Source organism: Notamacropus eugenii, chromosome 6, assembly GCF_028372415.1.
Source record: "Notamacropus eugenii isolate mMacEug1 chromosome 6, mMacEug1.pri_v2, whole genome shotgun sequence".
In the NCBI taxonomy this organism is placed as follows: Eukaryota; Metazoa; Chordata; class Mammalia; order Diprotodontia; family Macropodidae; genus Notamacropus; species Notamacropus eugenii.
In genome coordinates, this window is record NC_092877.1 from 60,546,870 (window position 1) to 60,566,312 (window position 19,443).

A 19,443-nucleotide genomic window follows, 5' to 3' on the forward strand; every position below is an offset into this window, starting at 1 on the left:
GTGTTAATCAATATTGTCAATCAACTGACTGAATCACAAGGTTTTACTCCACTATAGGTGGACTTTCCCCAGTTCATCTCTGCCCTGGTCTTTCCCATAGTAGCTCTAGCTGGGGTCTCTGATCACAAGAAACCTCCTGAGGTCCCTTACCCCCTTCCACATAAGGCCTTGAGTTCTCTCCTTAGTTCTGCCAATAATTCTACCACAATGCAAATACAAACATGTATACAAGTGGATTTGCCACAGGTACCAAAGTTCCTACTTATAACCCTACAAGTCACCCAGACATTCTCCTCATCCACCTTCTGACATGGAGATCCTCAGTTCTATGTTGTTTTTGCTGTTTCTTGACCCATTCTCTGTATAGCTTAGATACAAGCTATATAGATTTTTTCCCCATCTTTTCTTACATGGACAATTTACTGAAGCATGATTGATGAAGACTTAGCAGTCAGGAGTTTCAGATCTGTCATTTACTGGCAATGTAACCTCTGAATGTTTGGTTTCTTCATTTGTCAACTCAGGGGAATAGTACCCCTGCCCATGTGTGTCATAAGGATCAAAGGAGAGAAAATAAGTTATGTACTCTGTAAGCCGTAAAGTGCTGTGGAAATGACAGCTGTCATTATTTTCGCTAAGACAAATACCTTCTAGGATTGTCATTAGGGAAATGTTTTGTCAAAGTGAAAGCTGTCAATAAATGTGCACTCAAAATAATATTTGGAAATCAAAAAATAAATATTTGATGAAATTCAATATAAATATGATTTTTCTAGATTGTTTGTTTGATCATGTCATTCCCCCAACCCCTGTTCCAATAAATGATTCTCTCTTAGCTCTAGAGTGAAATATAAACTCTTTGAACATTTAAGGCTCTTCAGAATTTGGCCTCTTCCTGTCTTTCCAGTGTTCCTATCTCTGTTTTCACACCATCGGTCATATATATCCCCTTCTTTCCACTCACATGACAGTAATTGATATAGTGCTAAACCTCATCATATCTAGCCTCAGCCACTGCAGGAGTCTTCTAATTGGTCTAACAGGCCTCTTTCTACTCCAGTTCATCTTCTATTCCAAAATGACTTTCCTGAAGCACAAGCTGGACCATGTTGCTCTCCTACTCAATAAACTCGTTGGCTCCCCATTGCCTCTAGGATCAAATGTAAAGTCCCTTTGTGGTCTTCTTACATATTACTTCCTCCTCTCCCTCCCCCCCCTCCACTTTTTGGTCCTGCTACACTGACTTATTTACTGTAGCTTGCACATGGAATTCCATGGCCCATCTACCTCTGTGTCTTTGTACTGACTGTCCCCTGTACCTGCTATGCCCTTGCTCTCTGCCTTTCCTGGTTTGTTCAGATCCCACTTTTTGCAGGAGGTCTTTCCAGGTCTCCATTCCACCCCAGTACTTGCCCTCCAAGATTGCCTTCCACCTGTTCTGTAGGATTTGCTATCCATCTTGTTATTTATGAGTTGACTCCCTTATTTTGGACAGGGTTGAACCTTTCTTTGTATCCTCACTTCTTGACATAGTCCTGAGCACTTAGATCAACTAATTCCACACTGACCTTCTTGCTAGTCCTTGTGCATGATGCTCTGTCTTATGCTGGCCATTCCCTACATCTGGAATGCTTTCCCTGCTCCTCTGTGTTCCAGGATCCCTGATTTTCCTCAAGACTTAGCTCAGTTGCTACATTGTCCAGGGGACCTCCCTAGTCTCCAGCTACTTGTGCCTTTTCCAAGGCTACCTTCCACATACTCTGTATGTATCTTAGTACATATCTATCCTTTTTCATGTTGACTTCCCCATTAGAGTACTCATTTTCTTGAGGGTAATGGCTATTTTTACTTTTTTTCCTGTATCCAGAAAGCTTAGCACAATGCCTGGCACATAATATTCACCTTAAAAATGCTATTTGATACGTATTATAATCTGCTAATACAAGTGAAAAGAAATAGACTAAAAGTAAATTACATGTGTCTTCCTCTTCTTTTCATATAGGAGAATATTGAAGAGCTAATGGATTTTTTACAAGCTAATAAGAAATACCACCTGAGTAAGCGATTTGGCTACAGAAAACACTTGATACAAAGCCTGCAGTCATTAGAAACCCGGGACCAAAGTCTTCTGAACACAGCAATAGCTCAGATAACAAGCCTTATCCACAAAAATGAGAGGTAATTAAATGTTGAAACTTCCATATAATAAAAAGTCGTTTTGTAGGAAAGAAGATGCTCTTTTGGCGATTCATCCTTCTGTCAGAGATCCTTAAATAGAGAACTCTAAGAGGTTCATGAAGCAAATATAGGGCTATTAATTGCCAAAGGCATTATCTGTTAAGTCATGCTACAGGTTCTATACGAAAGTATTCGATGAATATCAATCATTTAATCAGGCATGTATTATAAGATCATAAATTTAGAGCTAAAGGGCTCCGCAGAGGTGATCTCATACATCTCCATTGTCTTAGAGACAAAGAAACTGAGATTCAGAGAGGATAAATAACTATGGTCAGTTAATAACTATTTTTAAGTGCCTACTACGTACACACACTGTGCTAAGTGATTGCTCAAGGTCACATAGTTAGTACTCTTAGAGGCAGGATTTAAATCCAGGTCTTCCTGATTCTAAGCCCAGTGGTCCATTCATTATAGCATCCTGCCTGAGAAATAGCAATTCAATCTCTGGAGGAAATTGAGGCCTAGAAAAAAGAAAATGCCTAGCCTGAGGTCATGTAGAACGTTAGTGGTGGAGCCAGAGCTAGAAAGTAGATACATGAGTAAGTAATGCTTGCATGCGTGATGTTGTCTGACGACTACTATGATCCTTTTCAGCAAATATTAATTAATTCTATATAGGAAGCGGAGCATAGTTGGCGGTGGGGAACCCTAGTGACCGTAAGGATACCTGAATTCAAGCCCTGTATCTATCACTAAATAGCAACATGGTCTAGGAAAATTACTTCCTTCCTTGTGCCTCAGTTTCCTAACCTATGAAATTAGGTTTAGAATTAAGATCTTTGACTACAACAGTCTATATTTTATTCTATAAGGCCCCTTCCAGATCAAGTATTCTACATTCCAAGGTTCTAGCCAACTCTGACTTTTTCTGTTCTGTGTTCTAAGGTTTAGTCTATCTAACATTCTCTACTTCAGTTCATTATTTTAGGCATCAAATCCATTGAATTCCCATCCTTCTTGTCCCTGAAGGTGTAATTTTTCCATTTGCAAGAACTTGTTCAAACATTATCTTTCTGCTGTTTTGGCATCCTCTTGAGATAGGCTTTCTTCTCTCCCCACTTTAGCAGCTGGGAGGGATAAAGACAAAGGGAAATTTGGGGTTTTCTGTTTGCTTCATTGGGTATCTTTGGTTATTCATTCATGTCACCCTTTGTCACTTCATAACAGCAGTCAAAGAGCTGTTTGTGTCATCCATGTTATGAGCAGATGTGGTTTATTTTTAAACTTTTTTTTTTAGACTTAACAATGTTGTTGTGTTTCCATTGTGTCCTCCTGTGAATTAATATTCATTTGCTTTCCTGGAGAGGCAGCATGCTATAAGGGGATGAACATTGACTGACTGTTCTTAGGGTTAGAAAACCCTGACTCTGAGATATATTAGACATGCACATCACATCTGGGAGGCTCAGTTACTTCTTCTGATCACTGATGATGCTCATACTTTCATTACCTACCTCACAGGACTGTCATCAAGACAAGGCTTTGTAAATTTTAAAGTGCCATAGAAATGGTTATTCTATTATTATATTGAAAAAAAAAGTTTGGCTAAAAAAATTGATCTTTAAGCCAGGAAGATCTGGTTTCTAGTCCCAGCACTGACCCAGACTGGCTGTATGACTGGACAAATCTCTTAACCTTTCAGTGCTCTAGTAAACTCTTTAAATTTGTTAAATTGCCAGGATGGTTCTTTGTGCTCAAGCCTGGCCATTATAATTTTGATTGACTCATATTTGAATTTTTGTTGTTCTTTTTTCCCCTGGCTCTTTTTATTTCACTTGGTTTTAGTTCATATCAATTTTCTCATGATTCTCTATGTTTCTTACATTTACTGCTACATATAGACTTGTAATATTCCATTATGTTCATGCACCACAGTTTGTTTATCCATTCCCCAAAAGAATCAGCTTTCTTTCTAGTTCAGTTTTCTTCCAAATATCAATCAATTTTTCACTTAGAATTAATTGAAATTTTCCAATTACTTTATTCCATATTAAGGAACATTTCAGTTGACTTGAACTAAAAAAAACATTGGAGAATTTGGGGCTGGAAGACCCTTAGATATCATCTAGTCTAATCTTGTCATTTTATCAATGACTCCCAGAGAAATAATAGAAGTAGCCCAAGCCTTCTGACTCCTAGTCCAGTCTTTTTTTCCCCCTGGATCATGATTTTGTCATACTTCTTTGAATAAGGACTCCAATGGGGAAAAAAGATAATCAGGAAGAATTTACAAGAAGGTTGATTGAGCTATTGGAATGGGTTGCTTTGAGTGGAGGCACTCAAACAAAGTTGGGACTCCTGTTTGTCAATAGTTCTTAGAGGAAATTAATGCTTATGATTATATTTGGGCTAAATAATTCTTGAAGACCCTTCCATATTTAAGAGTCTTTCATCCCCAAGTAATTTTTTGAGTAGGTAGTAGTGAGACTAGTTCTTTGATGGGAATGTACTAATGAGCTAACTATATTTATTGATACAATTACTGGCCCACTAGGTCAAGAAAATGTCAGGAAAGGCAATCACATGGCATAGTGTAAATAGCACTAAATTTAGAATCAAGGCAAATTACTTCTCTTGCTGAGTTTCAGTTTTTTAATCTGTAAAATGAGGGAGTTAGGCTAGCTTAAAGTTTTTAAACTGCAGTTCATGAGTCTTTTCTTAAACTTTTGTTGCTATTTTGAGAGCTGTATTTCAATAGAATTAGTTTTCTTTGTAAACCTATGTATGTTTTATGCATTTAAAATTTCATTCTGAGAGAGAGTCAGTAGGTTTAATCCGACTCTGAATTCCACTTCAGTTCAGTTCATCACTATCCCAAAATGAACGGGCACATTTGGGAGCATGAGCAACTTTCAGCATCTAATTCATTGGCCTGTTGCTCTGAGACAAAGCTGATCAAGTCTCTTTCCACTTGTATGTGATAATCCATGAAAATAAGCATTATATATCTCCCCCAAGTCTTCTCTTCTCCAGACTAAGCATCCTCATTTTCTTCACTTGGTCCTCATGGAGCATGAAATTAAGGTCTTTCATCCTAAAATAAGGAGCAAAAAAATGAATACAGCATTTCTGATCAAGACAGAGTACAGCAAAGCTATCAGCTGCCTGTGGACACTATGTGCAGTGCAGCCACACGTTATCTTTTCACCAAGTCAGAGAAACTGGATTCAAGTCCCACCTTTGACACTATCTTCATGACCCCGAGCAAGCTTTTCTGTGCCTCAATTTGATTTATTGCCTAGATAATACAGTCAGATAGATTCTTCTTGATTAATAGATAAATGTCATCCTTGGGGAAGGTTTCCAGTAGTGTGTCACATGACTCTCTCCTTGGATCTGTCCTGTTTAATGATGTTACCAGTGTCTTTGATGAAGACATGCTTATTCATTTTGTAAATGATCCAAAACTAAAAAGAAGAGCTAATATGATAGATAACAATAAAATTCCAAATTGTTATGATAGATTGGAACATTGATCCCAAACCTATAAGGTAACATTTAATAGGAATAAATACAAATGCTGCATTTAGATCAATCAGCAAATTGTAGAAATATAGAATGGGCAAAACATGATTTGTCAAAAAAAATAACTACTGATGACTTTAATTGACTTAAAAGTTCAATATGAGTCAATAGCTAGATACAAATATTAAAAATTAATTTTAAAAAATGTCTTGAGTACTCCTAATCTTCATTAGTAAAAACGTCATCCAGAGCTGAGGACTGTCCTGCTATGCCCTGCATTGTGCAGATTAGACCTGGATTATTTTGTTAAGTTTTCATATTTCATTATTCATTCATATTTCAGATTTTCATTTCATATTTTGAAATGAACATCAGTAAATTAAAATGCATTGTAAGGAGACTATTCACATTGATTTTAGTAGTTATGGAGAACAGATCTTAGAGCAATAAATGGAAGATAATGGGGGGAGGGTTTGAATGTAGTGAGGACTTCCTAAAAATCGAAGCTAAAAATGATTTATATTATCATGCATGAATTTACCTAAACTCTATTGAAATGTACTTCCATATTCAGTCAGTGTTCTAATGACAAATTTCTGGTGACTTTTCATCTTATAGAATCATAGATTTAGAGCTGGAAGAAAGTTAAAAGGCCATCTAATCAAACTTTAACAATTTATAGATGAGGAAATTTAGGCCCATAGAGATTAAAAGGCTTACCCAGGGCCATGCAGTAAGTTAGCAGAGTTGACATTTAAACTCAGACCTTCTGGAGACAAGATTGGGTATATCAAAAGGAATAAATGTGATTAATCCTAATCCTTGATGCCCCTCCATGATCTTAGTAACCACAATGGCTCACATAATCATCATCTCAAGAAGGAAAGATATCCTGGGGGTGGACAAGAGCCCTTTCAGTACCTTCTAGCTGTATGATTGAAGAAATCACCTAAAGGCTCTGTGATATCAGGGCTAATATCATGCCTGCCTGGTCACAGGGGGTTGAATGTAATAAAGTCATGAAGTCCCTTTGAACCCTAAGATCTATTAGGTTCTTATGACCCAGTCATACCATCATGGAGCATTCTTAGAAATAAGATGGCTTTAGGGAATCTGAATCTATTAAGCAGCAGGGTCAGCTTTGAATAATAGCAGGTTAAGATCATAGAAAGTACTGGGCTTACAATTCCTAGAAGGAATTTCTTAGTCCTATCTCTGTCTGCTAACATGCTGGCTCTGTGACTTTGGGCAAGCCATTTAAATTATGAGCTTCGGTTTCTTTATTTGTAAATTGGTCTTACATAAACTGTTACTACTTAAGCTCACAGGATGGTTGTGAGGAATTTCCCAAACTGAAAAGGCTATGTAAATCAAAGTTGTTTGTTGTTGTTATTAATAGAATGTAGAAAATTTTACGCTGGTTCCTGGATGAAGAATAAGTGGGTTGTGGTGTAATTGATAGAATACTGGGCTTAGATTTAAGGAGATTTGTTTAAAATCCTCCTCAGTGACCCTATCCATTCCTGGTTGTGTGATCCTATCTCAACCTGTTTCTTCATCTGTGAAATGGGGATATTATTACTCATAATACCTACTTCACAGCATTGTTGTAAGGGGGAAAAGGAGATATGTAATAGATATAATCACTTTGCAAATCTCAAAGAACTTTATAAGTGCCTTTTTTCATCATCATTACTGTTATTTTTGCTACTACGAACATATGGAAATCTAAAGTCATACTAGGCTGTGATTTTGAAAGTAGACGCCACAAGTCCTTTGGTCTAGAAGCTGGGAATTCTACCCCATACTGTCACTAATATGATCTTAGGAGAAAAAAAAGTTAGTTCACCATTCTGGGCTTTAATTTAAGATAATGTCACTGGGTAAGGTGATGTAAAATTACCCATCAGCTCTGGTAATAGTCTATGGTTCTATCAACATTCTCTTAATAATTTCTGTGATTAAAAAAATGTTGCTAGATGTGGAAAATAGTAATTAGGAAATCTAATACCTCTTTCTCACCTCATGAAGACAGTGATGCTGATCGATAATATAGTGCCTTTTTCTCACCTTTCATGAGGACTGTTAAAATGATTGATAATACCTTTGAGTTCTTGAGGTATCTCCTCAGTTGAACCTACTCCAAGGATTCATATCCAGTTCTTCAAGAACACACAGTTCGTTTACATGGTATCTTCCCTATAAACAGTGAACCCAGAGCCTCCATGACACAGTGAATCATGTTATGAGTTAATTGTTGTAACCAAAACAATAAAATGAAATTTGACTCCTTGGGGGCAACCTTCTGGTGGTGACTCTCTTTGAATTGTGGTCCTTAAATTATAGACACACAGAATTTCCCTCAGCCTGTACCAGAAGTTGTTCTTGCTCAGTGGGACCTATGAGATCTTGAGCTCAACTGATATAGATTTTTGAGAACCCAGTGCAACCCCTACATTTCAGGACTCTATTTGAGAAGGCCTAGTAAAAGTCATTTACCATTTGTTCTTAAATGGCCTCCCCTTAGAAATCTCCTTCTTCTTGTTATTCAGTCGCTCAGCAGTGTTTAGTTCTTCGTGAGCCGGTGGACCATAGCACATTAGGCCCTCCTGTCTTGCACTTTCTCTTGAAGTCTAAGTTCATGTTCATTGTTTTCTTGGTAATATCTATCCATCTCATCCCCTGCCCTCTCCTCCTTTTGCCTTCAATCTTTGCTAAACATCAGGGTCTTTTCTTATTATGTGGCCAAAGTATTTAAACTTCAGCTTCATTATTTGAGCTTTCAGTGAATAGCCTGAATTAATTTTGTTAAGTATTAATTGATTTGACCTTCTTGCTGTTCAAGGGATTCTCCAAAATCTTCTCCAGCACCACAGTTTGAAAGCATCAGTTCTGTGGTGCTCAGCTTTCCTTATAGTCTAAATCTCAAAGCCATGCACTGCTACTGGAAAAACCATAGCTCTGGCTATACAGACCTTTGTCAACAAGGTGATGTCTCTGCCTTTTAGTATGCTATCCATATTTGCCACTGCTTTTCTTCCAAGGAGCAAACATCTCTTAATTTAATTTCATGACTGCAGTTGCTGTCTGCAATGATTTGTAGCTTTTTGAATTCCATAAAATATAATGTAGCACTGAAGTTTTCAGTCTTAAATATTAATTTGGAAACTATGGTTTTAATTGTATGTATTTTAATATAGAGCTGGGTATTTGGATGAAGACCAGATGGAAGCACTGTTGGCTCGAGCTGAGGCAGAAGTTCTTTCTGTTCAACACAAATTGGAAAATGATTTGAAGCAAGAAAAGAAAAAACTGCACCAAAAGCTAACAATTAAGAGAAGACGTGAAATGATGCAAAAGGTGATATAAAGAATGGATGGGATATTGGGTAACTCTTTTTGATATATGACCAGTAGTACAAATAATAGCATTAAAGAAAACTGTCAAACTCATATCCCAAGGCTTAAACAAAGATGATAGTAGGGCATTTCAAATCCAGGAATTTTCATTGACTGTCCCCCATGCATGGGATTTTTAACTTCTTAATCTCTACCTCCTGGGATTCTTGGCTTCTTTCAAATTCTAGCTTAAGTTTTACCTTCTCTAAGAAACTTTCCCTGGTCCTCCTTACTGTTTATACCTACCCTTCATTGATTATCTCTGTCTCTGTATTTATGTATACACACACACACACACACACACACACACACACATATATACACATATATATAAACACACATATATACCTATATACACACACATATATCATGCATGTATATATAATATATTTGCTGGTTATAAACCAAACTATGTACAAATAAGATAGAAATGTTATTTGTATACAGTTGTTTGCTTGTTGAGCAAGGATTGTTCTTTGTTTTTTGTCTTTCTTTTTATCTTCAGCATTTAGCATAATGTCTGGAACATAGTAAGCATTTAATACATTCTTATTATTGTGGAGTCGTTTCAGCCATATCCAGCTCTTTGTGATCTCATTTTGTGTTTGGTTGCAAAGAAACTGGTATATTTTACCATTTCCTTCTCCAGATCATTTTTATAGATGAGGAAATGAGGCAAACAAGGTTAAGTGGCTTGCCCAGGGTCTCACTCCTAGTCTGAGGATGGATTTGAACTGGGATCCTCCTGACTCCAGGGCCAGCATTCTATCCACCGTGCCACTTAGCTGCCCTAAATTTTTACTATTTAACAACGTAGGTTAATAACACAAATTCCGGAAGGGTCAAGTTGAATTTCATGCCCCAGAGATGGTGAACATTGTCTTGTTCAGTACAAATTATGACACATTATTAAAGTTCTTTTGGTATATGGGTTAGTATTCACAAGTGTTTATTAAGCACTTTTCTTAAGTTCTGAGGGAAATACAAGCTTTTCATAAAATTTATCTCATGTAGTATGTGGAATGTTGGAAGATGTGGAAAGCCAGCCTGAGAGTCTGGAAGACCAAGGTCCAAATACCCCCTCTGGCTAATACTGCCTTTATGACCCTACAAAACCCACTTAATCCCTCACTATCCCAGGCCAAGGTCTAAGACTGTAAATTGGAGATGAATTTCTGATCTGCATCTGAGAAGGAAATTTCCACACCAGGAGTTTCCTTATCAGATGAAATTATAGGTGTGGACCAAAAAAAAGTCATCTAATTAAATTCAGTTAATATATTATTATCCATTATCTGTTGTGTGCAGAGCATTGAGATAGATACAGGGTATTCCAAAAATCTTAGTGCCATTTTAAGCTTTATTAGTTTAGAACTGCATTAAGACTTTTGGGACACACCTGTATAAAGGATGAATAAAATGTAGTTAATACAATTAAATTCAGCAAACACTTATTAAGTACTCACGGGATGCAGAATCCTGTATTAGTTCCTACAATTTAGCAAAAACTTAACCCTTGTCTCCTTGTAGCTCTTAGTCTAAGAGGGGGATAAGACACTAGCCCAGATGCCTAGTATTTTAAAAGTTAAATGCATCATTAGAATGATTGAGGCGTGGGATGCTGAATAGAAGGGAGGCTGTTTTCATTAATGTGATCCTAAAGAAAGTTTTCACTGAGAATTTCAGGCAACTTGTCCCATACAAAGTGAGCTTCCTTGGGTCATCTGAAATTCGAGCAATGATGCCGTTCTATGGTTCCACAAATCTGGAGCATAGAAAAGGGAGTAATGTATTCAAGTAATTACTTTACTTTATGCAAAAATGCCCAATTAAGCAATTTAGATTCTTTCATGCAGATTTCCATGAAATGAACCGGCCCTGCTGTGTAAATTGACAGATCAAACTAACTGTCTATACAAGTGAAAATTATTAAGTCTTTTCATGAAAGGCAAAAGCTTTTTGGTTACATCAATCATACCCAGACAGCTTTGAGAGAAAGGGTAAAATTCCTTTCAGGGGCTTTCATTACAGTACCATGAGGGGCCTTGTTTCGACCTAGAAGAACCATCATGAATACTAAACAATTATCATTCTTTCTTCATCCTTGGTAGGATTTTTTTTCTTTCTTAGGGTATAATAAAATATCAGAGTTATCATGGACCTCAGAAGTCAGCTAGTCCAATTTGTACCCATCTGTTGTAGATTCCTCTACAACATTTGTGGTAAGTAGTTGTCCAGCCTTTTCTTGAACACTTTCAGAGATGGGGAATTTACAATCATTCAAAACAGTCCATTCCAGTACTGGATGTTTCCAGTTGTGAGTAAGGTTCTCCCCATCCCCTTCCATATCTCCCACCCAACACCCCCCACAATTACATTGAATCAAAGTCAACTTTCTTGTGATTTCCATCCATTAGCCCAAGTTTCCCCTCCTGACACCAAGTAGAGATATAATTCCTCAAATGTTTCAATAATTTCAGATTGCATTTGTATAGCCTTTTAGAGTTTACAAAGCATACTCTTTATAACACCTTTCTGAGTAAGGTAGGAAAAGAATTATTATCCTCATTTTAAAGATAGTGATTTTGAAGAAGACAGAAATCATGTTCCTGTCTGCTTCTAAGTCTTTTTTTTTCTGTAGGCTATATATCTCTGGTTTGTCCAATAGATTCTCCCATTCTACATTTTCTATTCATCTCACTAAACCTGCTTACCCTCCTCTGGACAGACTCTGGCTTATGAAGGTGGTTCCTAAAGTGTGACACCCAGAACTTTACACCATATTTTAGATGTGACCAGATAAGGTGATAGTGAAACTCTCAACTCCTCATACTAAAATTATGTATATATGTACACATATATATGTATACGTGTGTATATGTTTATATGAAAACATAATATATCATAAATATACATTTAATTATACATAAAACATAATATATATTATAAATATATGTTTATATAATTATATATAATTAGTCAATTACTAGACTTTTGTCTAAAAATAAGAAGTGGTAAATGGAAGGTCTAATTATTGACAGGGCATGAAAAATATTACTAAATCATAGAGGAAAGTCTCTGTCATATTGAGCAGAGGTACTATGGAGGATTTATGAAATGATGTGGACAAGAATCATACAGGATAAGAAGTCATAGAAGGACTGCAGTCTGCACCAATAGAGGAAGTGCCCACACTGATGACATCATGCTCCCATCAAAGCCAATAATTAATACTGAAAATAGATATAAAGTGAGTCTCCCCCTTGGGGAATTTGTCTTAGACTTCTTTCTGTTACTTTATTAGTACTTTCTTTACATAATAATAATAAAATTTATATAGCACAGTATCTTTCAGTTCTAATCTAAATCATGACGACCCCTCTTGTGCACTCTTATAAGTATCCCTTACTCGTCTCTGTCTCTAAGCCACTTCACATACACTTAACATTTTACAGGTTTTAACAAGAAATCACACTCTTCAACATTGCTTTGCTTGTGACCTTGTCTTTTTCCGAAGGTGACAGTAGTTCCTGGATACCGTGTGTATCAAATTGTAATACTTGATAATGAGTTTTGAGGTCCTCCTACAATCATGTCTGATACAGTTGCTATGTCCTCCTGTCCTTGCTTGGCTCATTTTAAGCTGCAACAAGAGGAACAAAGCTTCTTATTCATGATCTTATTTATAAATTGTCCTCTTTCTTTCTCTGCATCATAGATAGGCTGTTCTTCTCATGTGAGATAACAGACCACATTAATGAAACCCAAATCTCTCTTTTTTTTAACTGAAAGGTATTTCCTCCATGCAGCCTTCCCGGATTGATCTCATCTATCCCTAGCTTCCTCCTTTATTCCAGAAACTCAGTCCAGCCAACATTATTAAGTTTCTCCTAAGAACATAGCAGGATTGTGCTAAGATTAACATTAGAATTGAGAGGAGAAAAGGAAGGTAGCAATGAACTCAACATCAGAGATCTTGGGTTTGATTCTTAGCCCTGGTGTCTCTTAGCTGTATGACCCACAACAAACTATTTACTATCTTATTTGAAAAAAGGAAATGATATTTCACTCTAGTAAGTAGTGTTATTTTTGTGAAAATACTTTGCAAGTAAAGCCCTCTATAAATATGAGCAGGAGGAGGAGGAAGAAGATGAGGATGATGAGGAGGAGAAGTCATATTGTCATTGACATCAGTATAGTAACTCTTGTTTCTCTACCATAATGGTCAGTCAACATCAGATTTATTACACTGTTTTAGGAAAGATTCTGATGAATTGAAGTGTTTTTATAAGAGGATGACCTGGATGATGAAGGGTCTAGAGGTCATGTAACACGAAGATCATTTGGAGGAAATGAGGTTGCTTAGTTGGGAGTACAAAAGAACTAAGTGGGGCATGATACCTGTCTTCAAGAATCCAAAGGGATAACTTACAGGGAAGATAATCCTATTTGACCTCAAACTAGAAACATTGGATCTAAGTTGACTTTTTGGCTTGATATGAAGAAAACTTTCTATAATTCAGAACTGTCCAAAAGTAGCATGGTTTATCCTATAATCTGTTAAATAAATGTTGCCTGACCAATCAGGTTAGCCAAAATACATGGAATTTTTCTTTCTTCCTATACAAGTTAGACTAGATGGTAGCTAAAGTCTTTTCTAATTCTAAAATTCTATGATTCTGTTAAAAAAAAAACTACATCCCTTCTAAGATGGACACAATACTATGCACACATGCAAGAATAAATGTTAGTCGGTTTTTTCCTGTTAATGAATCTTGAGAGCAAGGGTAGTTTGTGAGTATCAGTATCTAAGATAGTGTTTGGGACATAGTGGACCCTTCATCAATGTGATTGATAATGTCATCATAATCCAGAATTTCACCAAGGAAATTTACATGAGGCAGCAAACATTGGCATGCTAGGTGTGACCCATAATCCCTTTATCCCATACTCCTGTCTCTTGAGAGCATCTATAAGAAATATACCATCAAGAGTTCATGATTGGCCTCCTTGACATTTAACCTCAAAAGCTCCATGCTATAGGAAATACATAAATTATCCTTGTCCTTCAGAATATTATAGCTTAGAGGGGTGGGGAACCTTCAGTCTTGAGGCCCCATGTGACCTTCTCAGGTCCTTGGGTGCAAATTTTTGACTGAGTCCTAGTTTTACAGAACAAATTCTTTGATTAAAGGGATTTGTTCTGTGAAGTTTGGATTCAGTCAAAGGGCTACACTTGAGGATCTAGAGGGCACATGTGGCCTCGAGGCTGCAGGTTCCCCACCCCTGGTAGTAGAACAGAATTATAGGGGAAGTGCTGAGATATGAGAGGAAAAAACAGGAAGATGGAAAATTCCATGATAAGTAATAAAAATTGAACAGATTTTAACATTGTTATTATTATTTATCCTTTCAAACACCAGCAAAAAGAACTGCGGAAGGAACAGCTTTCTATGAGGGATGCTATTAGAACCTCTGGAGAAGTTAACCATTACTTGATCCACTGGCAGACCATGCTATCTGACCACAATGCTGCATTGGAAGAGTTGGTTGAAAGGCTTGACCATGATGCCCTGGAAGAACTGAAGACCCTAAAACAAGGGCTTACTAGGAAAGCAACTGATGAGCTGAGACGCATCCAGAATGGGGTGATGACCCAAGAACTGCTCAAACTCAATGTGCCCTGGCTCTTCTTGCAGCAGATCATAGAAGAACACAGCAAAGACATGGTGACTCACATAGAGCAGCTTGAAGGGGAAGAAAGGGGAAAGCACCAAGAATATCTCCAGAACATGAAGCAAAACCTGAATGATGAATTGGAGAGAAATGTGGCAGAACAGAAGGAATTAAGGCATTGGGAAAAGCTGGTATTTATGTGAGTATCTGGATGGCTGATTTTCTTAGTAGCAATATCTAAAAAGTGTCGTTGTTCGACATCAGCATGTACAATGGCAAACATATATTAAGTACCTATGGTGTGATGTGGGCATGGCGATGATGGGGGAGGGGAGGGGAGTGGATTTAGGTAAGACAAAGCCTCTACTTTTAGAGAGCCTGCCGTCTAGGAGGAAGATAAAACTTGAACACATCTACATATCATATACAATATGATTTGTTAAGTGTACAAGAGGTCTAAAACAAAATTGTATGTGAGAGCTGAAAGAAAGGTCATTACAACTTTAAGGGGATCAGAGTAGACTTTATAGAACAAATGATGTTTGAGTTGGACTTTCTAGGTTAGGTTGCAAACTTGAAAACTCTATTTAAGCCAGAATTGATAATGAAATTTGAAGTGCAGGTGTTTTAGAATCACATTGGAATTGCATCCCCAGATCTGCTACCATAGCTGATTCCCCTTAGTGATGGGCATATAGACTTTAGCCACATGGGGCCATCTTTCCAGACTGTACCATAAGCAACACAGATAATAGTTCTTTTTCTTTCTCTTTCTTTTTTTTTTTTTGAAGGGGAGAGATGGGGTAATCAGGGTTAAGTGACTTGCCCAAGGTCACACAGCTAGTAAGTGTCAAGTGTCTGAGGTCAGATTTGAACTCCAGTTTTCCTGACTCTAGGGCTGGGGTTCTATTCACTGCACCACTTAGCTGCCCCTAGTTCTTTTTCTACCTTCATCCTACTCATATGCATGCTTCATAGAAGGACATGGAAGAACTCCCTGATAGTCAAGATTACATAAGTTTCATTTGTTGTGTTTCCCTGGCCTGGCATAGTGCTTCAGCAATGCAGGTGCTTAATGAATGTTTGTTTTATTATGAAAAAAGAAGTCAGCAAATAAAGGCTGGGCACGAATTTCAATAGGGGAGGATGGGGAAGGAAGACACAGCAGGCCCAGGGAACTCCTTGAGCAAAGGGATAGGAAGGTTAAGAAAATACAGCAGAGCAGCCCAATTTGGCAGGAATGTGGAAAGCATGGAGTGAAATGTATGAAATGAGGCAGGAAACATATGATAGTAATACATGGAAGCAGCTAGGAGGTAAAGTAGGTAGGGCAATGGACCCGGGGACAGAAAACCCTAACTCAAGTCTGGCCTGAGACAATCATTAGCTGCGTGCCCCAGGGCAAGTCACTTGGGCTTCAGTCCATTTCAGTTTCTCATTTTTGCAATGGAGATAAAAATAGGACCTTACTCCCAGGATTGTTGTAAGGATAAACTGAGATAATATATTATAAACTGATAACAATGTGCTTTGAAAACCTTGAAGTGCTATACATACACATATGTGTGTGTATACATGTACATACATATGTATCTGTGTGTATATCTATGTGTAGTATTATTATTGTCGAGGGCTTAAATCTGGTTCTTTAAGCATGAGTTTAGGAGTTAAGCAATATTTTCATCTTTCTTCCAGAGACTTTCTTTCTGATGGTGATCAAGTCTTTTAAATTATTCCTCATCATCTGCAACTTTGAGACATCTAGTGGTTCAGTGGATAGAGTTCTGTTACTGGAGTCAGGAAGACTGAGTTCAAATATGACCCGAGAGAGCTACTAACTATGAAACTTTGGGTAGTTCACTTAACTTCTATTTGCCTCAGTTTCCTCAACTGTAAAATGAAGATCATAATAATATCTACTTTCTCAGGATCACTGTGTGAATCAAATGAAATAATGCTTAGCACAGTGCCTGACACATAATAGGTATTTAATAAGTGCTTTTTTTCCTTCTTTTCAATCTGACTTCCTCCCTTTCTTCCTTCCATAGTGTATAAAATCTATTACATATACCTTGTACACTCTAAAGTAGGGGAGAAGGAGAAATTGACACTGAATATATGACTAAAAGAAACAAACACAAACGATGGAAAAAACAAATACTACTTTTAAATCCATAGTGTGATCATCAAGTAATAAAGCTGACTTCCTAAGTCACATGGGAAGTTATTCTCATGATATTATAATAATAGTAACAATATTCATTCATTCAATAAGCATTTATCAAGCACCTCCTGTCCACCAGACATTAGGCTAAAAAGTGAGAATATCTAACTAAAAATTAGTTAATATCTAGTTAAAAACTAAACTAGTGAGAATAATGAAGAAAAAAGAAACTTTGCTAGTCTGTGCTCTTGGGAAGGTTATATTCTGTTGGAGGAAGGAGGAAGGGAATAACAATTTATTAACTGCCTACTACGCGCCAGGCACTGTGCTAAGCACTTTACAAATATTATCTCATTTGATCCTTGCAATGACTCTGTGAAGTAAGTGGTGTTATGATCCCCATTTTACAGTTGAGGAAACTGAGGCAAACAGGGTTAAATGACTTGCCCAGGGTCACACAGCTACAGGTAAATATTCCTGACTCCAGGTCCAGCATTCTATTCCCGACAATACCTGGTTACCTTGTAAAGGGTGGTGAAGAGTCCTTGAAGAAATGTTTTGTTTTGCTTGTTGTTTTTATGTGTGCATGTGTGTGCATGTGTGTGTGTACAGACACACTCATATATGTAAATTTGTATGTACACACATATATGTATATACACATACACACATGTACACACAACTATTTTCATACTGTTTGCTAAACATGCAAAATGGAAAAGGAAAGTATTTAATTTTAAAAACATGCATGAAGTACATATTCTTTGTAAAATCCCGTTCCAGGCCTGGAGGTGGTGGGGCCTGTGGGGGTGGGAGTGGAGAGGATATAGGGGAGAAAATAACAGAGTTGGGGGGAGATATTGAGAAATGAAGAAAACATGGTCTCTGACTTATGAAGTCTATACTCTAATAATTAATATAATGAATGGCCTTGGTACTGTCTTGCTTAGTATTTATACTAAATACTTGATGATGTGTTTATCCAGTATAAGCTTGACAATGAAAATGGAATTTATAGCCAAGATGTTAGGCTGGACATGCCCTTAATAAGCTAGAATGGTCTCAGTGGGCTGGAATATGGACAGAAAACCAATAAGATTAGATTGAATGGGGCTAAATGCAAATGTTCAACATTTTGGTTCAGAAAAATATAGAAATACAAATCCCAGATAAGATAGGGGTGAAATTTTGGTGGTGGTGGTGGTAGTAGTAGTAGTAGTAGTAGTAGTGGTGGTGGTGGTGGTGGTGGTGGTGGTAGCAATAGGAGGAGGAGGAGGAGGAGGAGCAGGAGGAGAAGGAGTGATGATAGTGGTGGTAATAGTGGGAATAGCATTGGTGTTGTTATCATTGTAGCAGTGGTAGTGGTGGTGATAGTAGTAATGGTAGTAGGGCAGTAGTAGTAAAGGTAGTGGTAGTAGTGATACTGGTGGTAGTGGTGGTAGTAGCAGTACTAATAGTAGTACCTGCTAGCATTTAAATAATACTTAAGGTTTACAAAACACTTTATAGTATTCTCATTTAATTTACTTATCCACAAAACAAGGCTAAGGGATAGTTGTTAGTATTTCCCTCTTACAGGTGAAGAAAGAAAAGAAAACATTTATTAAGTGCCTATTTTACACAGGCACTCTGCTAAACACTTTATTAACATTAGCTTGCTTGATCCTCATGACCTGAGGCAAACGGAAGTTAAGTGACTTGCCCAGGGTGATACAGCTAGTAAATGTCTGAGGTCAGATTTGAATTTAGATCTTCCTGACTCCATGTCCAGTACCCTACCCAATGCACTGCCTAGTGTGTGGGATAGCATGACCTTCCCCTTACTCAAATTGACTGCTCAGAGGTGTCTCAAAGTAAAAACAGAAAATCTCCTTTATTCCGTTCTTGTGAGAAGCAGGCAGTCTCTTCACCAGTAAAGCTGGAGTTGGGAGGCGCCTTACAGAAGCAGAATGGCAATTTATATAGACCCTGACTCGGAAATCCCCCTCCCACAGCTGACCATTATTCTCATTGGCTGAGAAGCATGGTCTTACATTCCAGGTGCAAAATCTAACCCATCCCTTTTGGAACCAGGTTCAAATTTCCCGCTTCCAGGACTCTTACAAAGTCAGCGAAAATACACATCATCTTATGCAAATTAGACATTGAAAACATATGCAAATGAAGCATTGATGACTCCTGCAAATTGGGCATTGAGAATTATGCAAACCAGGTGGACCCAAGTGAGGACTGCAGACTGTATGCACATATGCAAATTAGGTATTGAGGATTTAGTGTGCCATAGCCAATCATTGCTCCTAATGCACTATATAACCTTATATGGAAATCACCTCACTCTGGAGGAATTGAAACCTGGGCCTAAGGTCTCTTCTACTCTAGGGAGGAGTCTCCATACCACTGAGAAGTCTTCACTAAATCTATCCCCATTCACTAGCATTCCTAGATCTGGCACCCATTCACAAGAGGAAAAGAACTTGGAGTGTTAATTGATCACAAAGT

General features: G+C 37.5%; 1 protein-coding gene across 4 annotated transcripts in view; it reads left to right on the forward strand.

Moving 5' to 3' along the window:
- Positions 1-19,443, forward strand: part of EVC2 (EvC ciliary complex subunit 2) — a 188,432-nt gene that overhangs the window by 90,911 nt on the left and 78,078 nt on the right. For all 4 annotated transcript variants that reach the window (XM_072620198.1, XM_072620200.1, XM_072620199.1 and 1 more), the window contains 3 exons: positions 2,003-2,178; positions 8,907-9,066; positions 14,528-14,979. In XM_072620198.1, coding sequence (XP_072476299.1) covers positions 2,003-2,178; positions 8,907-9,066; positions 14,528-14,979 — 788 coding nt within the window. The remainder of the gene's footprint in view (positions 1-2,002; positions 2,179-8,906; positions 9,067-14,527; positions 14,980-19,443) is intronic.